This window comes from Apodemus sylvaticus, chromosome 5, assembly GCF_947179515.1.
Source record: "Apodemus sylvaticus chromosome 5, mApoSyl1.1, whole genome shotgun sequence".
Classification (NCBI taxonomy): domain Eukaryota; kingdom Metazoa; phylum Chordata; class Mammalia; order Rodentia; family Muridae; genus Apodemus; species Apodemus sylvaticus.
Window position 1 is genome coordinate 143,204,377 of NC_067476.1, and position 26,549 is coordinate 143,230,925.

A 26,549-nucleotide genomic window follows, 5' to 3' on the forward strand; every position below is an offset into this window, starting at 1 on the left:
CCAGTAGCCACGTGTGATTTCAAACCTCAGCTCCCTTCTCTCCCTCTCTCCCTCTCTCCCTCCCTACCTCCCTCCTCTCTCCCTGAAGCCCTGGCTGTCCTGCAACTTGTTTCTGTAGACCAATCTGGCCTCGAACTCAAGACATCTGCCTGGGGAGATCTGCCTGCCTCTGCCTCCCCAGTACTGGGATTAAGGCATTCGACACCACCAACCTGGAAACTTCAATTATCTGCGAAATGAGGGTGAAATAAAAACAAAAGTGCTAGTCTCTGGAAGCCTTGTAAGGCTACCCACGAAATGCCAAGTGTTCTTTCTGCTCCACACTTGGATGGCCGCCTCGCTTTCAGGTTCGTCCCTTAAGTATCCGCCCCCTTCCCCGCCCCTTCAGGATCCAGGCGGAAGCAGAATTATCAAAACGTGGCGCGCTTTACGGCAGCGCTTTACGGCAGCGTTTCCTTTTACGGCAGTGTGGCGGCTGCGCAGGCCACGCGCTCTTTTACTCTATTGGTTCTGGGACCTGGCGCTTTACGGCAGTGTGGCAGGAAAAGCCTCTGAGAGGCCCGTGGTTCGGGAGTGAGTGGAGGCAACTAGGGTACCCTGTGCTGATTGGGTCCGGAACCATGGACGTGGGCGAACTTTTAAGCTACCAGGTAGGTGCAGTTGGTAAGGCCGGAGGGCTCCTCATCCTCACTAGGCCTCAGGGACAGAGTTCCGTCATCTTGCCTCCTCTCGGTCCCTGGCCCTCTCCTCTCATGTCACCCCGGCTTGCATCTTGTCATTGCACTTTGCTCCCCGAAGCCCTCGTGGACCCGTTCGACCCCCTTCCTTCTCCAGGCCCGAGGCTTGGGGTCTCTGTGTCCCACCCGGCAGCCTCCAGCTCCTCTCCCGTCTCGTTTCTACCAGTTCATAGGGCTTGAGACAGTTGTGGAGAACTCTGGTTTTTCCTCGGTGTTGAGCCTCAGTTTCTTTACCAAGTGTCGGTGTAGCTTGGGATAAGTTTTTCTCCCGTCACGGAGATTCTTTTAAAACCTATAAAGTGGATATATGTGAAAGGTCATTTCATAGTGCGAGACCCTGTGTCCATGTTCCCCGCAATCGTTAAGATGTTTGGAAAATGGAGCATGGGATGGGTGGGTAAGAGACCCCTCGACTTCCTTGCCCAGGGTACTTGTGGGGAACAGGTGACCCAGAGAGAGGAAAGGACTTGTGTGAGGTTACTCTGCAGTTACAAGTTAGGTAAAGCTCAAGTGTCGAGGCTCCCAGCCCAAAGTTTCCGCCCTCTCTTGACTGCCTAACTGCCTAACGAAGGCTCCTTGGGTCCAGCCTTGTTTTCACAAGCTGCAATAGCGTTGGAATCCGCAAACTGTAATTAGTCTGAATTAGGAAGTACTGTAATTGTAAATCACACTTCATTTTAAAGACTTAGTATGAAAAAGGTAGTATTTTTATATTGATTACAGAGCCTTGATCATATCGGTTGAATGAGCATATATGAGGCTATAATGTGATGGAATGTACTCTGGGAAATGGGTAATGAAATAAAAAGTGGGTAAACCAACCTTACCCACTTGTGTTGTGTTCAAAGTGTGACTGTTTTAAGTGCTAGCTCTGCAGTTCAGAGTCGGCAGTGAGAAGCTAGGAGCTTGAGCTGCTGGCTTGGATGCCTTTAATCTCAGTGTCTGAAAGATGGACGGCAGAGGCTGGCGGGTCACTGAGTTCCAGCCCAGCCAGGGATAAATAGGACACCCCCCCCCCCCCCCCCGCAAAAAAAAAAGGCCTGGATCTGGAGCTCCAGGTTGCCTTAAATCTTTTTTTCTTATTAACTGGTTGTTGTAACCTTGAACAAAATACCTCATGGTACCTACCTTAAGACTGGTCTGTTGTGAAGAAATTTCTTCTTCTGTTAAGATCTGTTAAGACATTTACAGTTGGGGGGCTGGTGAGATGGCTCAGCAGTTAAGAGCACTAACTACTCTTCCGAAGGTCCTGAGTTCAAATCCCAGTAACCACATGTTGGCTCACAACCATCCTTAATGAGATTTGATGCCCTCTTCTGGTGTGTCTGAAGACAGCTACAGTGTACTTACATATAATAAGTAAATAAATCTTTAATTTGTTTCTCATTACCGATGATTATCAGCTACCATGTGGTTGCTGGGACTTGAACTCATGACCATCGGAAGAGCAGTCAGTGCTCTTAACCATTGAGCTATCTCTCCAGCCCCTAATAAATCTTAAAAAGAAAAGAAAAGAAAAGAAATTTACAGTGGGCCAGGTGGTTGTGGCACATGCCTTTAATCCTAGCATGTAGAAGCAAAGGAAGGTAGATCTCTTTGAGTCCGAGACTAGCCTGGTCTACAGAGTTAGTTTTAGGACAGCCAGGGCTACACAGAGAAGCTCTGTTTTGAAAAACAAAACAAAAAAAGCAAATGAAAATGAAAGAACAACAACAAAAAACTAGCTATGCCCAGCGGTTGGTGGCTCCCACCTTTAGTCCCAGCATTTGGGGGGAAGCAGAGGCATGCAGATCTAGTTCGTGGCCAGCCTGGGCTACAGACTGAGTTCCAGGACAACCATGGTCTCACAGAGAAATCCTGTCCAGAAAACCAAAGCCAAAACCAAAACCAAAAAAAAAAAAAAAGATCCCGTATATCAGGCTCCAGGCCCGATGAGAGAGAATACATGAGTAACAGATAACAGATTCAAGGCTATAATATTTTTCTCTTTAGGTCTGTGTAGTTGATGATGGAACAAGAAAGGTGGTGGGAAGGTCACTGCAGAGTGCTCGTCTGGGCATTCTGGGCTGGCTAGAGCAGTCCATTGATTCAGATCTGCAGCAGTACTGGTAGAAGAGACCCATTTGGTTGCAGTTTGTTGAACATCTACTGTGTACAAGGAGGTCCACTGAGCATATGATGTGGAAAGAAATGAGACAAGGCTTTTGCTTTTGTGTGAAAAGGCAAATATGGTGGGGGAGTCACCAGAGAATCATTGAGTAAGTAATCAAGGAATTTAGATTGTTAGAAGTGTTGTGAGGGAGTGTGGCAGAATCCGCTGTGGAAAGGTGAGCATGCGTGGTGGCTGCTGTGCACATGAGTATTGAACATCAAAAGAGTGACCCATCTGCATCAAGTTCTTTCTTATGTGTAAAGTTACACTCTGCGTTTCACAGCTTTATTGTGGAAAAATGAAATAGCTTAATTTTTTAATGTAGATTACATTTTATATATTGGATTAAAGATAATAGATTATTAAATTTAAATTTTGTGCCTACTTCCAAGTGTAAACTTATATGTAACGTTTGTTTGTGGCTTTTGTTGTATTTCTGTTGGCCAGTGCCGCTGTAAAGAACTCCTTCCAGGGCCTCTGTAGACTGAGTGGTCAGGGAGGAGTCTGATGAGCCGGCACGTGACAGGGCGGGGATCGCAAAGGCTGGAGCAGACTGTGAGCACAGGCCTCAGGCTCAGTGACAAGCAGAGGGAAGAGCCATGCAGCCCGAACTTGGGGACTGAGCAGGACCACCAGAGGTGGTGTAGCTGGAAAGTCAGCACACTGCAGACGATGCAGGGCTTCCTTAGAAGCCTTTGCGTTTAGAGAGGTGATACAGGTGTCTTCATTCAACCCACCTGTTTGTAGCTTGAACAAGAACTCAGGTCTGATAGACAGACCCAGCTAAGATGGTGACTGACAGGCCAAGGCAGTGACTGACATATCTCCAGAATCTTGGTCTTGTAATTACAGCTCTGTTCCTTTCAGCATGGTCTACCTCCATTCCTATTTGAAAAGGTGGTAGTCTAATCTAGAATCTGTAGTCTAAAACTATAGAGTCTAATCTATAATCAATCAAACATGGCCATGCTCCTGTGGGAAATCTTGAGGATGAGATGAGCCTATGGAAGTGAAAGTGCTTTGAAGACTGTGATCATCTTATTTACCTGCCTCTTCACGAAATCCACATGAAGCCTTATTGAGGAACTAACTTTCTTTTCTCTTTCTTTCTTTTTAAAGTCAGGGTCTTATGTAGAACAGGCTGCCTTTAAACTCGTGTTGTAGCCAAGGATGACCCTGAATTTCTGACTCCTGTCCCACTTTTCAAATGCTGGGATTGCAGGTGTCCACCACCACACCTGGCTTGCGGTATGCTTTGGACAGAGGCAGGGTTTAGAGAATCCTGGGCAAGCACTGGAACAATTGAGCTACATCCCTATTCCAGGAGGAGTTCCCTGTACCCAGAATCTTACTATATAACCCTGGCTGGCCTGTAGACCAGGCTAGCCTCAAACTCACAAAGATTCGCCTGCTGCTTGCCTTTGGCTTTAGAGTGCTGTGATTAAAGGCATGACCATGTCTGGTATGAGGAATTGTTTTAATCTTCAGTATTGGAGAAACTGAGACCTAACTGAAGGTACCTAGCCAGAGAGGACTCAGGCCGGCAGTTCTATTGTGAGCTGGAGCTCCTGACTGCTCTGCTGGCCTTTTTGTCTGCTATGTGCCAGAGGCAGAACTAACTGTGCTTGCAGATAAGTTATCAGGTATGATTGTCAGCATATCCTCCAAAGGGAGATGGTGTGACTACTTCATGAAAAGGGAAACTAGAGTTAGGGAGCAGGTTTCCTGTCAGTGACACCCAGCCAGGAAGCAGTAGAGCCAGCACTGAACACCCAAGCATGTTTGCCATTTAAAAAACAAACCCCTTGACTTGATGTGCACACGTAGAAGAAAGCATCGGTTGTAAGCACTGTTGCACAGAGTCAACATTCCATCACTGAGCACTGAGGCTCCCTGCCTGGGGACAGAAGGGAGCAACATTGTCTGGCTGGGACATTCTCAACTCAAGAGCTTGACTCAGTGTCCTGAGAGTCGGGGCTTTGCATTTGGGGTAATGCTAAAGCTGGTGGTCAGGTACATGAAAGCACATGATCTAGAAACATCTGTGTTCCCTTTACGCTTTTCCCAGTGGAGACGGCCCTCGGTCTCCACAGCTTAAGCTGTACTCCTTCCCTGCCACTCAGAATGGAGAGCAAATCACTTAATCTCTCTGGGCCTCAGTTTCCTCATATGCCTAATGAGGGGATTAAGTAGGACTCTCTCCGAGGTCCCTAGTAGCTTTAAAATTCTGTCATAATAATTATTTAGGCCAAGGGCTCCAGAGAGTCCAGTAGCTGAAAAAACCTGATGTAGTAGAAGGAATTGGGGCTGGAGACCTGGGAGATTTGGGTTCTAATCCATCTTTTATCAGCACTTTTCTGGGTGACTCAGGACAAGTCACATTTCCCTCTTTGCACATCGTTTTTCTTGTCAGTTGTAAAATGAGTAAGTCAGACAGTACAACTTCTGGTTCTTTCCATTCCAAAACTCGAGATCTGAGGTGAGTAAGAAGAAGTATCATACAGCAATAGTGTTTATTAAAACTTTAACTTTTTTTAGCATGCTTATTAAATTTCATTTTTGGGGCAAGTCAGTAGGAAGATTGCAGTTTTCTGCTGAGATTGGTTCTTCTGGTAATAGGCAAGAGAGCGCCTCAGTGCATGCCTTCTACCCTTGACAGATGTTAACAATTCATCTGAGAAGACGGGAGAATTACAATGTGGACAGGAGGTGGTGGGGAAGTCTTAAAGAGGAAACCAGTTCTGTTCCCAATATGGAAATGCACTCTTTTGATGCCTTCAGGCTTAGACATCTCATCAGGAAGTATGCCCAGCAGTGGCTCTCTCAGCCGCATAGGCGCAGAGCTCAACTCCAGGGCACTCTCATTAATACTCATTCCACAGATGTCTGGCAAAAAGTTCTTACTTCTGAAGTTTTGCAATAAAGCATTCACATTTAGTTCAGATTGGCTCGGTGGGAACGGCTGGCTGGCTTTGCACCACCAGAGGAATTCTCTTTGAGACAGATTGGGGTCAGGGACCTTTGGCTTGGGTGATATTGCAGACACCCACTTCCCCTGTCAGATTGGGTAATGTCAGCATTTTCTTGGATTGGAGGGGCTTCTGTCAATCTCTGTTTTGCTCCTCTCCCATTTCTTACTTTGGAATAAATTTTAATGATAATGAACTGTCAGAAATAGTATGAAAGAATTTAAAGTGAGGAAAAGCCATCACCCTAATCCAATGACTTTTTTATTTCCATAGTTTCACAGTTTGTGTGCCCGTAAATATTGCATACGGGCTGTTTTGTGTTGTTTATTTTAATTAAGCATGCATTTTTTTCGACATAGCATTCATGCTGCTCTCTAACGTATGTGAGCTTTTGTTTGAGTCATAGACCGTTTTCCCCTCAGTGATTTCTCCTCAGTTGGATATTGAGGTGGTAGTCAGGTTCTTGTTCTTGGAGGTATTTTGTGTGGAGCATCTTTGTGTATGTGCATGTGGCATTTCCCCATCGCCCCTGTCACTCATAATTACCTTGTGCTGTTTCCTGAGGTGAGGGCCCATGTGTTAAAATCACTGAGACCTGATCTGGGCTTGGAGAATTCATGCTATGAGAAGTGATGCGGGCATTTAAACACTTCAGCGCGTGTCCGTAAGAATCCCAGGAGCACAGTGCAAGGAACAGTACGATCAACTCAGGGAGGTGCTGGATCAGAGGGCGTGGGTTCAGTCTGGTCATTGAGAAAAGGGAGGGATTAGAATCCCAGCCATGATGGAGGAGTTCTGTGGCTGGGGAGAGTCAGTTGCCAACCGTTAGGAGCAAACTTGTGTGAGGGTGTTCAGGGAATAGGGGAGTGGCCAGCGAGCATGGGGCTCCTTTAGCTGCAGAGACAGTGCGGCCAGTGCGGCCAGTGCTCACGTGGGGCCTCCTTCATTCAGCTCAGTGCGCTCCAGTTTGCTGCAGTCCTGAGAGTTTTGCGTGCAGTGATTTACATGTCTGCCATTTATCTAGCAGGCACATAAAGTGCTAGTTCAGAGTTATTTGAGTGAGTATATTTTTCTTGTACATGTTTATCATTTGTACTTCTTGCTACCTGCTTTTCCCCTTTTAAGACAGGAATTGGAGTTTGTAATTGAGTCTTTTCAGTTTTTGTTTTTGTTGTTCTTGGGCGTATAAGACACATTATTGAAAGTCTGAACTCTTATGTTCAAAATGCATCCTTCATTTCTGTGGCAGCCTCGTGCTGTGTTCTAACCCGGAGAATATTATTCTGATCATACTGAAAGAGACTACTTTTTGCATGACAGCTTCAAGCTTTCCCAGGTTAATTTTGTTAGCAAGCCGGCTATAAATAACAGGTAAAGAGCAAGTTCCACTGGTGTTCCCATTCGTTTCCTCTTTTGATGTTTTTTCTCCCGGAAGTTCATTTCTTCCCACCGTGACTTTCTCATTTGTCTCTCCTCCAGCTCATTCTTCTCACAGCATATACAGTATGCTCTTGTGCCTCCTGTCAGTTCGGGGAGGGAGCCAGCATCTAGCAGCGCGTCTTACTCATCCCCGGTGTCAAGTAATGGTTGTTTGGGAATGGCTTGTGTATTAGCTTTCTTATTGCTGAGATCAAATACTTGACAGAAAGCAACTAAAGAGTGGAAAGGTTTGTTTTGGTCGCAGTGTTAGGGAATACAATTTATATTAATTACTTTCCTGTTGCTGTGATTGAGTTCTGACAAAGAGCAACTTAGGAAAAGGCTTCTTCCGGCTCACAGTTCCAGAGGGTAGAATCTTCCACGGTGGGGAAGGGATGGCAGGCGGGGCATGAGGCTGCCCGGCAGTCAGGGAGCAGGGAGGTCACTTTCATGTGCACATGGGCACACAGGGAGTGAGTCCAGGCTATAAACCCTCAGTGCCCACCCTCAGTGATGGGCATCCTGCAGTAAGGCTGCCTTCTAAAGAGTTCATAACCTTCCCAAACAGTACCAGCTGGGGATCAAGCATTCAGGCACTCGAGCCTTTGGGAGACACCCCTCATCCTAATCACTACCATTCCATTGTGGTAGGGAAGGCATGGCAGCCTTTTTTTTTAAATTTTTTTAAATTTTATTTTTTTATTTATTTTTTTATTCAGGTATAGAAAAGGCTTAAACATTTGCAACATGTGTTCTAGCTGATGAATTGTTTCTTTCAATTCGGGAGGAGTCATAAGTAACTAACACTGTGAAGGCCAAGCAAAACTTCCACTTCCAGAACTCACCCTGCCAGTCCAGGGCCCCTGTCCAGTGTGGTACACACTGCCTATTGCACAAGCTGGTCTAATGTAGCTATGCAAGGAGCCAGACAGCACATTTCACTTTATTAAACATTAACGCACAAATGGATGTGCCATATACGAGAGGCCTGAAGGACACCACAGGAGCAGAAAGGGACACTTAGAGACAGAGCCACGCCACAGAGGCCAACTTCACAAAAAGGGCTCAATATTGATTTCCAGAGAGGAACAGGGCATGGTCAGTTCAAATTTCGTGACAACATCAGGATGAAGGATGCCTAGCTTCCCAGTGCTTTGACTCCCAACAAAGATCTCAGCACACCGTCCAGGGAAGAATGCAGAACCTGCAGATGCTTTGATCACGTAGCTCCTGCTTTCCTCACCGGGAGGCACGTCGAGCAGCTGCATGATTCTGTCCAGCAAGCCATGGATGATCTCAAACTCAGGATTCTTGTTGTAATAAACAGCACAGAGATGCCTGTAGTTTTTCACCCCTACATCTTTGCTAGGATGTTTTACTACAATGTCAGAGATTTTAAACAGTTTGAGAAGAAGGGGCATCTTTCGGTTTGCTGCAATGGTCTTCAGAAGGCCAGGAAGAAGGGTGGTGCGCGACCTGGAACTCAGCGGTTTTGGGATTACTTCTGTGAACTGCCTTTGTGGTAGGGAAGGCATGGCAGCGGGCATGTGAGGGGCTGGTCACATTGCACCCAAACCAGGAAGCAGAGATGGATGTAGGTCATCAGCTGCAATTTTCTTTTCACTCATTTCTGGAGCCTAGTCCATGGGCTGGTATTTGAGTCAAGACTTTTGGGACACTCCCACACAGACACACTCAAAGATGTGTTTCCAAGTTGCTTCTAAAGATTTATTTATTGCTATTTTATAAGTGTAAGTGTTTTGCTTCGATACACACACACACACACACACACACACACACACACAATGTGTGTATACCATATGCATGCTTTGTGGCCAAAGAGACCAGAAGAGGGCGTTAAATTGCCTGAGACCTGGAGTTACAGATGGTTGTGACTTTCCAAGTGGGTGCTGGGAACTGAGTCCAGATCCTCTGGAGGAGCAGCAAGTGCGTTTAACTGCTGAGCCATCTGGGCAGCCTCTCTCTGGGGGCTCGTCAGGTTAACCAGTGCAGCCTAACCATGGGACTGAACGAGTGTGCTGTGCGGAAGCTCACGTGGCCTTGCCTCACTTGCTGGTCAGGATGGCACCTTCTCACCTCAGAGGATGGCTGTCACGTCACCTTCTCAACAGTTCATCTCTTACGTTTTTGTTTACTTGTTTTCAAGACAGGGTTTTTCTTTGTAGCCTTGGCTGTCCCGGAACTCACTTTGTAGATTAGGCTGGCCTCGAACTCAGAAATTCACCTGCCTCTGCCTCTTGAGTACTAGGATTAAAGGTGTGTGCCCCCACCACCTGGCTCTTGTTTTTTTTTTTTTTTTTTAATTAGTTAATTTATTTTATGTGTGTGTGTGTGTGTGTGTGTGTTTTGCCTGCATGTATGTGAACCTTCTGGGTGCAGTGCCTCCAGAGGCCAGAAGAGGGCATCAAATACCCTGGGAGTAGAATTGCAGATTTCAAACAGTTATATTCTATATGGGTGCTGGGAATTAGATTTCTCTGGAAGAGTTGAAGTGTCTTTAATCAATGACCCATCTCTCCAGCCCCCAATTTACCTAAATTAACTCTTAAAAAAAGTGTGTGTGTATGTGTATGTGTGTGTGTGCGCGCGCACACGCGCGCACCACGCACACATGCACATGGATGCTGCTGGCTCTCTCACTAATGTTCCATTTTTCAGTTCAGTGTTCCGTGTAGGTTCCTGCATTTAATTGTCATAGTTCCTTAGTTTCTGTTTCAGAGTTTGAAGAGTACTGGTTTAAAAACCCACATTGTTGAAGGATGCCTGTGCCCTTTTCTGCCAGCGATTTCTTGGGCCTCGCTGTTCTTAACTTTTGACTAGAGTGTGGCTGTAGCCCCAGTCTTGTCCCTTCAGAGGAACTCATCCAGTCTTCTGCTTCAGCTCCTTTATGTAGCTACCTGTTAGCCTGGGAGCTCTGATTGACATTTCTCTCGTAGACTGAGCTTCTGGCCAGATGTTCTGGCTATCATACAATTCTCTGCTTCCTCTGCCCTCCCTCCCTCCAGTGCCCAACTTAGAATTTTAGTCAGGGCTGTCAGCTGCTCAGCTGACTTGAAAGAAGCCTTGGGGCTCTTTCTCAGAGATGAAAGAGCTGGGAGATGAAAGATTCTTTCCCCCTAGACCGTTGGAGCTTGTGAGCCAACTCCTTTCAGGAGCCAAGAAGGTGTCTGCCTGTGTGAGACTGACTCAGTCTGCGTAGGGAGAGGCCCGGTCCTAGCTTGAGAAGCTTGCTTTCCCGTGGGAGCTCCAAAGGTTTGAGATCCGGCGCACAGTGGCACACAGTGCTGTCACACAGAGTGTTATCAGCAAGGTGTGGGACCCTGAGCCAGACAGTCCCACCATGGGACAGAGGCTTCCCAGAGGAGGAGGACTGTGTCCTTAAGAGCCACCTTTTTATCCTCCATCTTTCCACCACCCTCTCAAGCTGTAGCCCTGCAAGACTTTGCCACCCAGGTGGTTTCCCAGACAGGCTTGCTCTTGATCACATGGTGCTGTCATCATGGTAGATGAGGGACCATTTCCTTTGTATGCTGACAGACAATGTTCTTCTCTAGGCATGGAGGTCATGTAGAGGTAGACCCAGCAGCACTCTCTCTCCCGTTTCAGAAAGTCTGGTTGGGGTAGGTCATACTGAATAGCCTCCTTAATTTGGGGGGTAAAATTGGGGAACAGTATCTTTCTGTGCTCTCAGTAGGTGTCACTGTTTTTCAGTTGGAGGATTGAATGTATAAGGTTGAACAGGATAGAGAAGGTTTTCTATATAAAAATAACTGCATCAGAGAATACAAAGGTTCAAAATAGCTTGTCAGTATTGTGGGAGGAAAAAATTGGAAGCCTGTGAAGTATCTTTAATGTTTAGCATGGCAGATGAATGCAGACTGTGGTGGGTCAGATGGCCTGCATTTGAACCCCAGTCCTGCTGAGAGCTAGCTGTGTGACCTTGGTCCAGTTAATTAACCTCTTTAAGCCTTGGCTTTTATCTTTCAAATGGAGATCAACTAACAGAGCTACTTCTAGCACACCATCTCTAGAAATATTCTCATGTTAGCATTACCATCTTTTAAAAACAAACTAACAACCTCAAGGTCTCACCTAGTAGCCCTGACTGCCTTGGAATTCTCTGTAGACCAGGTTGGCCTTGAACTCACAGATCCTCTGCTTCTGCTGTTTTTTTTTTTTGTTTGTTTGTTTGTTTGTTTTTGATTTTGGTTTTTTCGAGACAGGATTTCTCTGTATAGCCCTGGCTGTCCTGGAACTCACTCTGTAGACCAGGCTGGCCTTGAACTCAGAAATCTGCCTGCCTCTGCCTCCCAGAGTGCTGGGATTACAGGCATGTGCCGCCACTGCCCGGCATTGCTTCTGCTTTTTGAGTGCTGGGATTAAAGGCATGTGCCTCCATGTCTGGGTATTATCTATATTTTAAAAAGCACACAGGATTAAATGAGGCAGTGTGGCTGGTATAGTTTTTAGTAAATGGTAGCTGTTTATTATTGATATGCCAAACAAGCATGTTACTGAGAAGCAAGTTTGCCTTAAATTTTGCAAAGCTGCCTCAGTGTTCCCAAGATCTTTGGTTCCTTGGAGATTAAGGCTTTGACTTCAATAAAGGAAAATGAGAACAGTTTGTCACCCACACTTTCCCAGTGTGGCATGTTCTCAGTAGGCTAGAGCACAGCCCTATTCCACCATAGTTAGCCGTCACCGATAGCAAAAATTATGCCTCCAGCACTGCCGTTTGTTCCCCAGGTCTCCTCCTCTGCACTGGGAAATCATGGTTTCTGCTTAGCAGGTACCAGGAATCTCATTTACAAATCACCTCTTCCTTTGTCTTTTCCCCCAGTCATTCTGAGGGAAGTAGGTGGTTTTGATCTGAGTCCTTTGTAGCGGGAGAGAAACTGGAATTAGGAGATTGGAGCCTGAGTTCTGAGCCCTGAATCAGCCATTGGCCTTTTCACCTGAATTGTTCAGAGACCGTTTCTTTTCCGTAGAGTTCCAGAATGACCCTCGGATCCCGGCTCCATCATAGGCTGACAGGTAGATGCACAGGGTGTTATCCTTGTCCTGGAGATTGGCACATGAACCACGGAGTCGTCATTTTTATTTTTTGGTGTGTGTCAGGTGGTATGCCAGGTGCAAGTGCCTTCCCCACTACCCTCTTGGTGTGTGTGTGTGTGTGTGTGTGTGTGTGTGTTTGTGCATTTGTGAGTCAGTGTTACAGGAAGCATTGTTGGGTATCTTCTTCACGTACTCTCCACCATTTGAGACAAGATCTCATCCTGAAGCTTGCCAGTTGTCCAGACTGGCTGGCCAGTGAGCTGCAGCAATCTGCCGGTCTCCATCTCCCCAGCGCTGCAGTAACAGGCATGGGCTGTGGTGCCTGGAACTCAGGTCATTGTGTTTTTGTGGCAAGTACTTTATTGACTAATCCAATCACCTGAACCCCTTGATTTTTGTTTTTTTAGGGAGAGTCTAGCTGTGTAGCTCACGGTGACTGGGAATTCATGATCCTCCTGCTTCAGCCTCCCGTGTGCTGGGGTTACAGGTGTTACTACCATGCTCAGCAAAATAGTATCAGCCTTGTGAGGACACATCACATACCTCAGTCCTTGGGCTTCTCTTTAGCCTTGCAGTGTGCTAACTTAACCAAGAAGGCTCCGAAACTAGCAAAATACCTGCCTTCCAAAAGCAGGTATGATTGATTATTGAACACGTTGCTTGATGTCATTCACTTGCTTATTGTGTTAATGCCCAGAATTGAGAGGTGGGGAGAGGGCTTCCCAGCTGGGATCCCCTGGACTTTAATTAATTGTCCCTCCATATCAGTGCTCTAGTATGGACTGTCAGAAGCCTGTTTCCTTTGCAGCTCTTGGTTTACTGGGCCGTCTTTCACTGGTTTCTCCGCCCACAGTACTTCAGTGGAATCTCAGATTAGTGATTACTGATGAGAGAAACTATTGGGCATTTTGATGTCACATAATGGCTTAGTTGGCTGAAGCGGGTGCAGCCGTTGTTCAGGGGAAGACAGACCTACCAAAGAGCCAGCAGAACATCGGAGCTCAGCGATAAAGAAGGCCGAGAAACGGCGTTACTATTGATCGGGAGGGGTGGCTGCCCAAAGACCCAGAATGAGGTTTAGAAGGTGGAACAGGTTGTATTGAATTGTACCTACTCCCGCTCACCTGCTGTCTGTGGAGACTGAACTGCCTGTTCTTCATGACCAGATTTTCTAGGTGGCAGAGGCCTGTTGAGGTGGGAGTGCTGAGTGAGGAGGAGCCCAGAGGTTCTCACTGCATCTGCCTCCTCTTACACATGGGGAGACTGGAGCCAGGCCCAAAGAGCCTTGCCTAAGGACCCAGCTACTGGGTGATAGAGTGTAGAGCAGAACTTTGTCTATGATCATGCCTCCTGTCCTCTTCATTAGTTTGAAAACAGATTCTCCTAAACATACACGAGCATGCACATTCTGCCTTTTCTGGCAGGCTGCACTGTGTGCCAGGGCCCATGGTGAGTGCATGTTACCTGTGTGCAGGCTTTCTCCCGACCTGTGCAGAGCTTTGACTGCTGCAGGAAATCATGGAGGAGTTGAGATCCTGGACTACTCTCCCTGGCTGTTCACTCTTCTCCTTGATGTCTGCCGTCACTCCTTAGCACTGCTATGACACTGATGTCTGTCTAACCTCTGAGGCCTTTTGCTTCCTTCTTTTAATGGTATCTCAGAAAACTGTGGTTGTTGGATAAAGTTTATTTTTGATAGAACTGATGTACAAGATATCGAGGTCTATAAGGTTACAGGAATCATTCCTGACTTGTCTTTGTTTCTTTAAGGCGTGTTCCTTTGGTCTGTCCCTGACATCTTGGGCATTGGAGAATGTCTCATGAACAGGCTTCCTCTGGATGTACACCTTTTTGGAGGGGAGCTATTCATTTAGAGATGCGGCTATTGTGGTTCTCTTTTCTTTAAAGTATTTTATTTTTTATGTGTATGAGTATTTTTGTATGCCTGGTATCCCTGGAAGTCAGAAGAGGGCATCAGAGTCCTTAGAACTGAAGTTACAGACAGTTTTGAGCTGCCACGAGACAGCTGGCGACTGAACCTGGGTCCTCAGCAGGAGCACTCAGTGCTCTTGACATCTGAGCATTGCTCCAGCCCCGGCTGCGCCTTAGCTAGTTCACAGCCACTTCCACACACCCAGGAAACCTAGACTGCAGCGGCAGCATCAGAGACCCAGGACGCCCAGTCCTGGCCCGCTTGCACCTTTCTCGTTCTCGTGGCTCTCTGGCAGCCTCTCCTTCCGCTGCTCTTTGCACTCCTGTGCACATAATGGTGTCTATTTTAGAAATCGGTTTGCACGTGTGCTGTCTGGCTTCCAGCATCCAGAACTGTATGAATGGACCTGGACCACCTCAGATGATGTGTCTTCTCTCTGGATCTTCAAGAGCCATGTTTTGGCCACATCCCACTGGTGGTCATTATGTCCAGCCCACCTTGGACCTCCTGTGAGAGGATGGTTTGGGTAAACCCTAATCAGGAAGCCAGCCCTCTGCTCTTCCAGGTCTTGGGCAGTCTGCAAGTTCTTGCCTTGGCTCTGTCTCCCTTTGTCATTGTTTCCTAGTCATTTACTAGGGCTTGGCAAGGAGAGAGGATGTTGTTTACTCTGGTTTCCAGGGCACCGTGGCATATGCTCAGAGTCAGGCTGTAAGCAAATCCAGATTTTCAGGGGTTAGTAAATTTTATGTGGATTAGTGGTCCATATTGACCCTTTTGTTCTTGAATTGTCCTACACACTTATTAAATGCCAACTACATGTAAAGTATTACACTAGACTCTGGTCAAAGCCCCTGTCCGCGTGGGGCTTATATCCAGGGAGGCGAGACAGACAGTAAGCCAGGACAATAAGAATAAGAATATGCAAGCAGACATCCTGGAAGATGACTCGGATGTATTATGAAGAGAAAACATGGCCAATATAACTGTAGCAGTGACTGCTGTTTACTTGAGAAAGTTCTAGAGGGCCTCTTGAAGAGATGCTATTTGAGTTGAGAACTAAGAGATGGGAAAGCCAGTCATATGAACTATACTGCTGTGTGAACAGCCAGCACTGGCCCCAAGATCAGCCAGAGGAGGGAGGACCCAATTCTGCCATTTCTCCTCAGTGCAGTGGAAGTCATTAGTGCTCTTAAGCTGTGGAGTGAGTGACACGGTCTGGCTCAGACAAGAGGCCATGAAGGGGCAGTCTGGCCCGCATGGCTGCTGAAGGGGTGCAGAGTCCACCTTTGTGCTGTGAGGCCACAGCTGACGCCATGCTGTCCCTTGGATAATTGCTTTCCCGCCTCTGCTGTTTCCCACACATTTCCTCTGTGTTGTGCACTAATCAAGAGGCAGCTCTCTCCTTAGTGCCAGGGTTGGCACAGAGTGGGCAGAGGGCCTTTCATTGAGTACTCTGGCCTGAAAGACTGAAGAAAGCAGCCCTGGCAGGCCAGGGGACTGACCGCACAGCTGACCTCAGCACCTGCGCCTTGCAGGGAGCCTTGGCACTGTGAACCCTGTGCCCCTGCAGAACAGCTGCACAGGCCGGAGCTGCTGATTAAATGTCGCTGCTGATCTGCCCAGATCTGCTGCCGTCCCTTCCAAGCCTGCTTCCACACGGCAGTGGGTAATTAGGGGCACGGCCATCCCTAGGACTCCCAGCACATCTTTTGCAGGGCTTGGGGTGGCAGGACTGGGGGCGGAGTGGCATTTCAGTTTCTGTCAGTTGTGTAAGAGGCTTCGAGCAGTGTCCGCATGTGGCTACTTCTTGATTTCAAAATTTAAAAAAGACCTGTCCCTAATGAAAGGGAATAATTGCCTGCCCCTCTTGCCTCCAGCATGCCGCTATGGGAATTCTGCCATTAGACTTGTCAGAGTTGCTTGGCAGGGACTTTTCCCCCTGAGTTAGCACAGAGATCTGAATAGGCAGAGATAACGCAAATTAACCAGGGGATAAGCCTATCTGCAGAGGAACAGCTCTCTTTCTGACCAGAGGTGCTGTTGCCGGTCATGCCACCCTGATTCTCCATGCTTCTCAGGCCTGGTGAGAGAAGTGGAGAGAATTGCTCCAGCAGTACCTGAGGCAGGCAGTTGGCTAGGCTCAGAGCCTGAGATGGCCTTGGGCTGCTCAGCCAGCCTGCTGAGGGAAGCATGGGATGGTGCCTCGCCAGCCTCTCACTGGCATCCCTGCCTCGCCAGCATAACGACCCGGAGAGCCACATTTCATGGTTCACCTACATTTTTCTTCTGTTAGATTTCCTCCTTCCTCTCAGATCTGGCAAGGACACAGAAGGCTCAGAGGGGAAAGAGAGATGGCATCTGCCTCTGGCTGACATGACTTGTGCCATGGTCGCGAGGGGATTCCATAATGAAGATTGCAAAGCACTTTCCATCCTCTTGGAGCCTGCCCCATAATTAGAAGATTAAACATTTTGTTTAAATTAGTAATTTTCCCCTCCCTTCGCTGCCTGCCGCAGACTGTCCTTCCTGCAGTGTGGAGGCTGGTTAGTGGCTGAGACTGGGCTTTGTGTTCGAGCTGGGATTGTCAGCAGAAGGTTGAGGAAGTCTTATTTTAATTAAAAAAGCAATTTTTACTCTTGCTTCACTTTGTGTGGAGCAGGGCCCTTTTGCCCACGTGAACTTCATGATGGCCGAGAGTGGTGAATGTGACTTTTTTCAGGAGTTTGACACTGAGCTGGCAGGGTGACATGGCCCAGGGATGTGTAGCTGGGCCTGAGGGCTCGCCTCTGCAGCAGTGGCAGCTTGCCCTCCAGTTGGCAGGTTGTCTTTGTATTTATGGAAAAAGAGGGTCACATACAGGGAAGACGCTTCTAAATAGCCGCAAATGACAAGCAGCTCAAAGCAGACCAGAGGGTGTCACCCACCCACAAACACGACAGGCTGTGACTTCCATGTTGGAGCACATACTTTGAGCCAGGCTCCAGCTGTGTGATGTGCATGTGCCGTATTTTATCTCTACTTGGAGAGGAGGAGGGAAGGTCCCGGAGCTGCTTCTGCATGAGACACCCAAGGAGGAGAAGGTTGACCACGCTTCCTGGTGGAACACTCCATGAATGAAGGCAGCTTAAATGAAACCAGCAGACACTTACAGAGAATGGGGAGGCAGAGCACCATCGCCTGGCCTTGTGGTTTCTGTCACAGAAAGACTGGTTACATATAAATGCCCTTCTCCTCATTGCCCCAAGGTCCTCAAGGGCTGAGGCCAGATGACTGCTTGCTGTAAGGAACTGCTCAGTAAATGCCCTTGACTGAGGAAAGATGGAGTGAGGGAGTGGAGAGTGAGTGAAACAGACACCCTTAACTAGTGAATAAATTGGGGTCTCCTACCTTGTTGTTTACCATCTCTCCAGTTGCCTCTTTCCAGTTCTCCTGCCTCAGCTTTCTTACTGCTGGGATTATCAGTGTGAGGTTTCATAGGAGAAGTGCCCAGGTAGAGGCCAGGGAAAGGCAGGGTTCCCTGTTGAACCACTCCCTCTTTAGCCAGCAAACCCCAGTGATCCTCCTGTCTGTCCCCACATCATTGGTATTACAGGACCTCTGTGGCCATGCCTGGTGTTTATGTGGGTGCTGGCTATTTGAACTCTTATCCACTGAGTCATCTCTCCAGCCTTTAGTTTTGTTCCTAAGCATTTATTTTACTTATTTATATGATGCTGGGGACTGAAGCCAGAGCCTCACATATGCTAGGTAAGCCTTTCATCGTGGAGCTAACCCTCAGCCCCTTGCTGCTGCTGCTGCTTTCTTGATGGAGTAGATTAAGCTGTGTTGTGACTGATCTTGGTCTCGCTCATAGGAAACTTGCCTTAAATAATAGCAGATGGTCTGCACAAAAGCTCAGTTCTGTTCCTCTAGTAACCCGAGCGTTGATTGGCATTTCTTTTAAAGACTAGCGCTGCCTCTGACCCTAAAGCAAGAGATCGATTGATTCATTTATTTGCCAGAGATTTACTGTAAGTCCACTGTGGGCCATAATTGCTGTTTTTCTCTGCACCCAGTCTTATAGGCAAGAAATGAGCCTGCACAAAGCAATGAGAATGGTTTTTATTTTGTGTTGGTTGGCTGAGAATATACATTTCCTATAGATAAAATATATACACACACGTGTGCATATATACATATATATTATATAGAGAGTATGTGTGTTTTGTTGTGGACTTTTTCTGGGTTTGGCTTTTCTACATATTATTCACAACAATAGGGGGACCTTTTCCCCCAAGATTTGTGGTGATTTGTTCAAGGTCATGGTAATGCAGGTAGCCTGGCCACCAAAGTGCATTCTCTTCTCTTGTCCTTCTCCCTATCTGTGGACTAGTTTCACATCAGTGTCCTGGCGTTTGTGTTTCTTGGACACACATGTCCGCATCACTGCTGTTGGCTCACTTTAAGTGTCAGGAGCCCCAGGGACAGACACACAGTAAACACAGAAAGTGGCTGAGGCAGGCTGCTTCTGTCGTGGGTGAAGTTTTCAACCCCATTTTCCAGCTCTGTGACCTTGGGCAGCTGAGGTGTCTCTTGAAGCCCCACTTGCTCCATTTGGTACTAAGAATATTACCTCTCCAGAAGGCGTGCTCGGGACTGGGAAGAGAGTGGCCACTTATGACCTGGAGCAGGCCTGCAGACCGTGGGGCTGTCCCACTTGAGTGGTCATTTGGTAAAAAGCTGTAAGAAGAATTTTCTGGGTTCTTCAGACTCCACAATTCTAAGATCTTTATGCCTCTTTTTTTTTTTTTTTCCCTGAAATTTAAGGCCCAGCCAGGCTCATGGTGGCTTTGTTTTAAGAGGCGGATGGCTTCGGTCTTTCAGGCTGTTCGAGGCAGCATGCCACTGGTGTTGTGATGTTTATGGGAATCCTCGAGTTTCTGAGTAATTTCAGTCTGAGACAAGTGAGTAGAATTGATGTCAGGTTGCCTTAACACAGGTGTTATAAACAAGATTAAGAGGTTGTTGAAAAGATATCAGCGGAGCTCTGGGGCTGGCTTTCTGAAGTCATTCTAAAGTGACAGCTAATGGGTAGTTTGCCTGATGGCTCTCCCTGAGCTGGCTGTAACTGACTAGAGATTCACCCACAGAGGAACCCTGCTTATGAGCACTCGCCTTCTTTATCATGAAGTCAAGCTCGGGAACAGAGACGCTGTCTTTGAGCCATGCGTGCTGCCTTCAGAGAGTTGAGACCGTTTGTCCCTTTTGTTGTTGCTCTGTTTTAGATCTTTTGAGTCAGTCAGTTTTAAACTTGATGTCCAGAGCCTGCTAAGATGGTTCAAAACAATTGTTTGAGTCCACTGTGTATATTTGGAAGACAGGTACCTGTTCCTCAGCTGCAGTGGAGTTCTGTCTATGAGCAATGTGTTGTCCCTATCTGTCCCTTTTGTCCCTGTCTGAAAGATCTTGTTGATCCTACCAGGCACTCCTGCCAGGAAGCTGGGGACCTTTAAATGCCTCTGCCTTCAGTAGCTGCTAGTCTCAGGTCACTTTGAAATCTGTTTTATAGCCTCCCTGGGAGAGGGTGGCGGGGGTCGAGGCTGGCACCGTGAATTTGCGGGTAGCTACAGCCATTGGCCCTTTGCTCTTACATTGCCAGGTGTCCAGCGTGCTTTCCTTTTCTAATGTTTTTAGACATTGGATGCCTGTCTTGGATCACGCCTTTACCAGCCTTCTCTTTAGTGGGAGTGGAGATACTTTGCTCACTTTTGTAGCTTGTCGGCCATCAATAAAATAGTAAAACCTGTGAGTTAAGGAGGCTGAAGTGCATCTTAGACCACAGCATCTTCATGCATGATGGGATCCACAGGCTCGGATCAAGGCCGAGGCAGCCACATGTCTTTCAACCTAACCTGCAAGGGAGCCCAGCAGCAGGTGCTGCAGAGCCTGGGTGCAGTCGTGCCTCAGACCCTGCCCTTCTTCCCTCTGCAGTGTCACATGGACACTTGTTTATCCTTTGTCTTCACCTTAGCTTATGTGTGTGCTGAAGCCAAAGCCGGCTCAGTGGTTGGGTTCCTCTGTTGGCTGCTGAGCAGGATCCTAGGGTGTCTGCTCTTCAGAGTCTAGGTCATGGTTTAACAGAGGGGATGAAGAAGGTGTGTGTGTGTGTGCATTTGTGTGTGTGTGTTTGTGCGCACCCCAGCCACCACTGAGGATGCTCAGAAACCTTGCTGGAGTACTTGGACCATTCTCCCAGGACATGACATTTGAGCTGGGGCTGCAGGCTGAGTGGAGGCTCTTTGTCCAGAAAGAAGGTGACTACTACGCTTGGCTCCCCCATTGCAGATCCACCTGGCTGTGCCGTCCACCCACTGTCTCCCTCTGTGCTCTTGAGTACATTACTGAAAGATCTTGTTGATCCTAGCTCTACAAATGGTTGTTGCAAACCCTTGATCTTATTCTGCAGTAACATGTACCAAAAGACTGCAGCAAGTGCCAGCATTTTTCATTTTGTGATGGTCTGCTTATATTCTTTTTTATTTTATGTCATCTTATTACCCTGTGTGTTCCTAAAGGCAACTTGGAGGTTGCAGAGCAAAGCCAGAGTATTTTGATAATGCTCCATTAATATGTCACATGATTCACCTGAGGCCACGTGATTCTAAAATGATCCATTAGGACCCAGACTGCCCTGACCATTGGCGCTCTGCTGTTTGTACCGTATTGCTAGGTCTTCTCGATAGCGCTGTTCTGTTGTTACTGCTGTGGGTTGCTGTCGAATATTTCCTGCCGCTCTTAATAGAGTGATGTTGAACTTCTATTAGCTTAGTAAATACTATGAAGTGAATGAATGAGTGATGATGGCTCTGGTGTAGCTGACAAAACATATTCATAATCAGTGTGCTAAAATGGAGATGTTTTACCTTGCAGTGGCTTTACAAGGGTCTGTCTGTGTTAGTGTTGATAAAGAAACCAAATCAGTATTCAGCTTTCTGATGTAGCTGCAGAATTCATCAGAGAAGATGTCGAAGTAAATCACGGACATTAAAGTCTACATTGTGTTTCTAGAAAGTGTGTTTCCACACTGCCTTTGGAGGGGAGAGGAATATAGATTTGGGTTTTAACAAGGAATAAAAGTTTTTTGGGAGAGGAAAAATTAGATTAAGTACAGTCTTCATGACTAGTGATCTGAATCATAAATCACCTGGCTTTCCCTGTCAGCCAGTCAGATTGCACATCATAAGGGGGCTGTTGGTAACTTTGCTTTTTGGCCTTTTTTATTAAAGACCTTTAACTTTTAAGGTACATACAATGTAATGTATGTACCTTAAAAGTTAAAAGTACATACAATGTAATGTATGTACCTTAAAAGTTAAAAGTACATACAATGTAATGGGTTTCATCATGGTACTTCATTCTTCTGGGCCTTATACTGTGCTCTTACACCTGTCCCCTCCCTGGTGGCTCTGTCTGCCCATTGCTTTCCTTCCTTCAGGCAGTCCCTCTTGCTTTCATGTTACAGGGATTCTTTTACCTCCCCTTGTTTTCTCCTTCCTCTCTGTTAAGATCTTGTCCTCTCTTCTCATCGTTCCCAGTCTGCTTTCATCCCTCTCTGCTTGCCTGTCTGTCTGTCTGTCTGTCTGCCTGCCTGCCTGCCTGTCAGTCTCTTAAATCTAGACTGCATAGAAGAGAAAATGGGACTTGTCTTTCTGAATCTGACTAATTTTGTTTAACATAATGATCTCCAATTACATCCATTGTAGCAAAGGACATAATTCCATTTTTCTTTATGGCCGAATAAAGAAAGCTGCACTGTGCATATGTGTAATATTTTCTTTATGCATTTGTATGTTGATAGGCATTTAGATTGCTTCCATTTTCTGGCTATTGAGAACAGAGCAGCAGGAAGCATGGGCATGCAAATATCTCTGTGGTAGGGGCTTGTGGGTAAGTACCGATGAGCGGTAGAGCTGGGTCATAGATGCTAGTTCTAGCTTTAGCATTTCCACGTTGATCTCCACGGTGGCTAACCCAGTCTGTATTCCTACCAGCAGTGAATAAGGGGTCCTGTTTCCCTACGTTGTTGCTTGCTATGATTGCCATTGTGTGTGACAGCCATTCTGACTGGAGTGGGAGGGATCTCAGAGCAGACTGATTCCATTGTTGCTGGTGACTAAGGATGTTGAATACGTTTTCAAGTATTTTGTTGGCTTTTTGTAGTTGTTCTTTTGAGAACTGGCTGTTTGGGTCATTGACCTTTTCATTGATTGGATACTCATTTTTGGTGTATAATTTTTGTAGTTCATTCTATAGTAATTTCCTGTATAATTTTTCTCCATACTGTAAGCTTTCTCTTAGTAAGGTGCTTGTTTTCTTTGCTGTGTAGAAGAAGCAGTGTAATTTCATGTCATCTCAGTCTTCATTGTATCCCAAAAGGTTCTGCAAGTTCTGTTCTGTTTTGTTTTGTTGTTGTTTTTTTTTTTTTCAAGACAGGGTTTCCTCTGTGTAGCCCTGGCTGTCCTGGAACTCACTCTGTAGACCAGACTGGCCTCAAACTCAGAAGTCCGCTTGCTTCTGCCTCCCAAGTGCTGGGATTAAAGGCATGCACCACCACTGCCTGACTCTGTTTTTTAATTATCAGTTGATGCTAGGAATTTTTTTGTGTGTTTGGCTTGTGTGCGTGGGTCTCTCTGTGTGTCTCTCTGTGTGTGTCTGTGTGTATGTCTGTGTGTGTATAAATATCTGAACCTTCCTACCATATCTGGTCATTTATTCTTATGACATTTGTCCTTCCTAGTGCCCTTTTGATTCAGACAGTCTTCCTCTGTGATTAGTATTCTGTTAAGTAATCTTTTCAGGGCTAACTTGGTTGTCTCCCACTGCCTTCATTGTGCTGCTCTTGAAATGTCCTCATTATACCTTCAGTTTGGAAAGAGGTTTGCTGGGCATAGCATCTTCTTTGGCAACTGTTTACTTCCAGAACTTGGAATGTGTTGCTTCATGCTTTTCTGGCTTTGGGAGTTGCTGATGCTATTCTGAAGCTATTCTGATGTATTTTCCTTTGTAGGTTAGGTTGGAGTTTTTCCCTTATTTTAATGTTTCTTTGTGTTATATTTCTGATGTCTTGGTTAGGGTATGTTATAGAGAGGTTTTTCTCTGGTTGTGTCTGGGGTTCTAAATGCCTCTTTTGGACATCTCTTTCTCTAGATTTGGGAAATTTTCACTTTACTTTTATTAAATAGGTTTTCCGTGTCTTCAGTTTTTAATCTTAGCTCCATTTTTAGTCCCTTGGGCTTGGCCATGGTTTGATCTCTTGTTTTACTTCCAAGCTTCTGGACGTTGTGGGCGTGTCTGTTTTTTCTTTTCCTTGTTGAGGTTTGAATGTAGTGTTTCCTTGGCTTTGTCTCTGCCTCAGATTCTTTCCTCTGCCGGGTCAAGTCTATTATTGATGGAGTCCCCCACTGAGTTGTTTTATTCATCTGCTTCTTTATTGTTTGTTTATTTGTTCTTTATTTATCTGCTGTGTTTTTGGTTCATTAAAGGTTTTTATTTTAAATATTTCTGGATTTTTCCACCTTAAGATTTCAGTTTTGTTACTGAATATTCCCTTCCAGTTAGCTGTCTTTGTAAGCCATTTTACTTATCTTCTCATCCCTTTTGCCATCTTTTGCCTGAATGTTACCGGCTTTCTTTATCAAGACTGGGATTGAATCTATCTGTTTGTTTGAGGATATCTATTGTATCCTCTTTAGTTATTTTTTTAGTAAATTAAACTTTGTGAAATCACCGGCACTGTTTCTAATTTAGGAACTTTGAATTCAATAATTGAAGAGTTACCATTGGTGGGTGGGGGGTGTCATATTACGTTGCTTCTGTGTGTGTGTGTGTGTGTGTGTGTGTGTGTGTTTCCATGGTGCTGATTTTATTTCTGTTGATTTAGATATCTCTTCTGGTTTTATTTGAGAAGCTTTTTTGAGAGGCTTACATTTGAGGGCTCAATCCCGAGTGCCACTCAGAAGGGAGAAGACAGATTGTTACAGCAGCAACATAATCAATCCATGGGATATATGAAGTAAAGTCTGCTACTGTGTCACCAGTGACCATACATAAGAAAGTGAGAAAATGGACTGTGTCTTGAAATTTAAAATGACTGAGGGAGAGTGTGGAAGTGAATGAGATGGAGCCGACAGGGAAGGGAAAGAAAGGCTGAATAAATGAAAAGGCGAAAGAAGAGGGTGAAGGAGAATGCTTTGAAAGAGAAGAGTGAGAAATTAGAAATGGGGTTGGAACAATGGCTCAGTGCTCAAGAGCACTGGCTTCTCTCGCAGAGACCCTCAGTTTGGTTTCTAGCATCCACAGCATGGCTTGCAACCATCTGCAGCTCTACTGCCAGGGGATCCAATGTCCTGCTTGGGCACATGGTACACATACATACATACATACATACATACATGTAAGCAATTGCCCTTAAAAAGGCAGGTTGTAAAGAGATACAGAGACCCGCAGACAAACATTGGATGGAGTTCAGGGACTCTTATGGAAGAGTTGAGGGAAGAATTGAGGGCCTGAAGGATCCCCATAGGAAGACCAACAGAGTCAACTAACCTGGACCTTTGGGGGCTCTTGGAGACCGAACTACCAACCAAAGAACATACACAGGCTGGACCTAGGCCTCCTGCACTTCTGTAGCAGAGGTAGAACTTGTTCTCCATGCAGGTCCCTCAATACCTGGAGCAGGCCTATCCCAAAAGCTGTATATGGATCCTGTTCCCCTAACTTGGCTGCTTTGTCTGGCCTCAGTGGGAGAGGATATGCTTAGCCCTGCAGAGACTTGATGTGCCAGGGTGGAGGATGTGGGGGGGGGGGGAGGGGGGCTCTACCCTCTCAGAGGAGAAGGAGAGGAGGATGTATGTGAATGAATAAATAAATAAATGGGGAAAATTGACAGGTTGTTGTAGGTAGAGATTAAAAATAGTAAAAGAAATAAAAAAGAAATAGTGAGATAATTTGAAGATCAAATTGAGAAATGTAAGAAATGGAATAGAAAATAAAACACGGGTGTTTTTGTTTGCTTGTTTCAAAGAAAACCAACAAATCCCAAGGTGGTGGTGAAGAACAGCCCTCATAGGCTCATGTGTTTGAATACTTTGGTCCCAGTTGGCGGAACTGTTTGGGAGGGATTAGGAGGTGTGACCTTGTCAAAGGAGGTGTTTCACTGGGGACAGGCTTTGAGGTTTCAAAAGTCTCATGCCATTCTCAGTATGTCTTTGTCTGTGTCCTTGTCCACTGAGATGTGAACTTGCAACTGTTTCTGCCGCCGCCCATGCCTGTGGACTCTCACTCCCTGGAACCATAGGCCCAGTCAAACCACCGTCTTTTATAAGTTGCCTTGGTTGTGCTGTCCTATCATGGCAGTAGAAAAGCAACTAAGACAGCCTATAAGTAAAGTTGTCATGCGGCTACATGAGTAGGAGAGATAGAGGGAGGGGAAGGCTTAGGAGTGAAACCTGGGTGTGAGGAAAGGAAGAGGAAAACAGTCGCTCAGTAATCAAAGATGAAACTGTGACGGGGATAAGAAGATCTTAAAATACGGTAAAGTGAAAAGCTGCTCTCAGAGCAACCCAGGAAAGGATGGGGAGCAGGGGGCTGAGAAAGCTGCCAGGCGCTGGCAGCGGCTTCCTAGTCACTGCACAGATCCTGCTGGCAGCGCACGTGGGCAACAGTCCATTGGACTTTGGGTGCTTGTCTTCCTGGTGGCTTATGCTGGTGTTGAACCAATATGGCACAAATGTCTGATGTTCCTCAGAACTGTCTTCTTTCATGCTGTTTCCCTTCTCTGGGTGTCAGGGGCTACTGCTGACCACACTTCTTCATGCCTCCTGGAGTTCGTGTGTGTGTGTGTGTGTGTGTGTGTGTGTGTGTGTGTGTGTATGTGTGCGTGTGTATGCATGTGTGTGCGTGTGTGCGTGTGTGCGTGTGTGTGTGTGTTGTCTTCCCAAGGCACTGGGAATATTGGAAGCAGCCCTAGCTTTGAGTCTGCCCAAGCAAAAGCAGTCTTCTTGCTTTCAAGATCTCCAAAGCATTGCTGCAGGGATGCAGCTGTGTTTAGCCTGCAGCAGCTTCAGTGTTCAGGCTCTAGGGCAGTAACTGGCAGCTCCGTGGCTCCACCTGTTGCGCTGTCTCAGGGGTCTTAGATGGTGAGTGCCATTCCTGGCAACCAGGGGTGGGCGGGTTACCCTTCCCTGTGCTCTCCACTGGCCGAGCTAAGCTTTCTATATAACCTG

General features: G+C 46.4%; 1 protein-coding gene across 2 annotated transcripts in view; it reads left to right on the forward strand.

Annotated features, from left to right (window-relative positions):
• The first annotated feature begins 523 nt into the window (after positions 1-523).
• The window catches only part of Ctnnbl1 (catenin beta like 1), a 152,542-nt gene continuing 126,516 nt past the window's right edge, over positions 524-26,549 (forward strand). The window contains exon 1 of one of the 2 annotated variants that reach the window (XR_007977993.1): positions 524-650. Coding sequence is in view for 1 of the 2 variants with exons in the window: in XM_052184144.1 (XP_052040104.1) it covers positions 621-650 (30 nt within the window). In the remaining variant the exon portion in view is untranslated. The remainder of the gene's footprint in view (positions 651-26,549) is intronic. The other variant, XM_052184144.1, reaches the window with a different exon arrangement.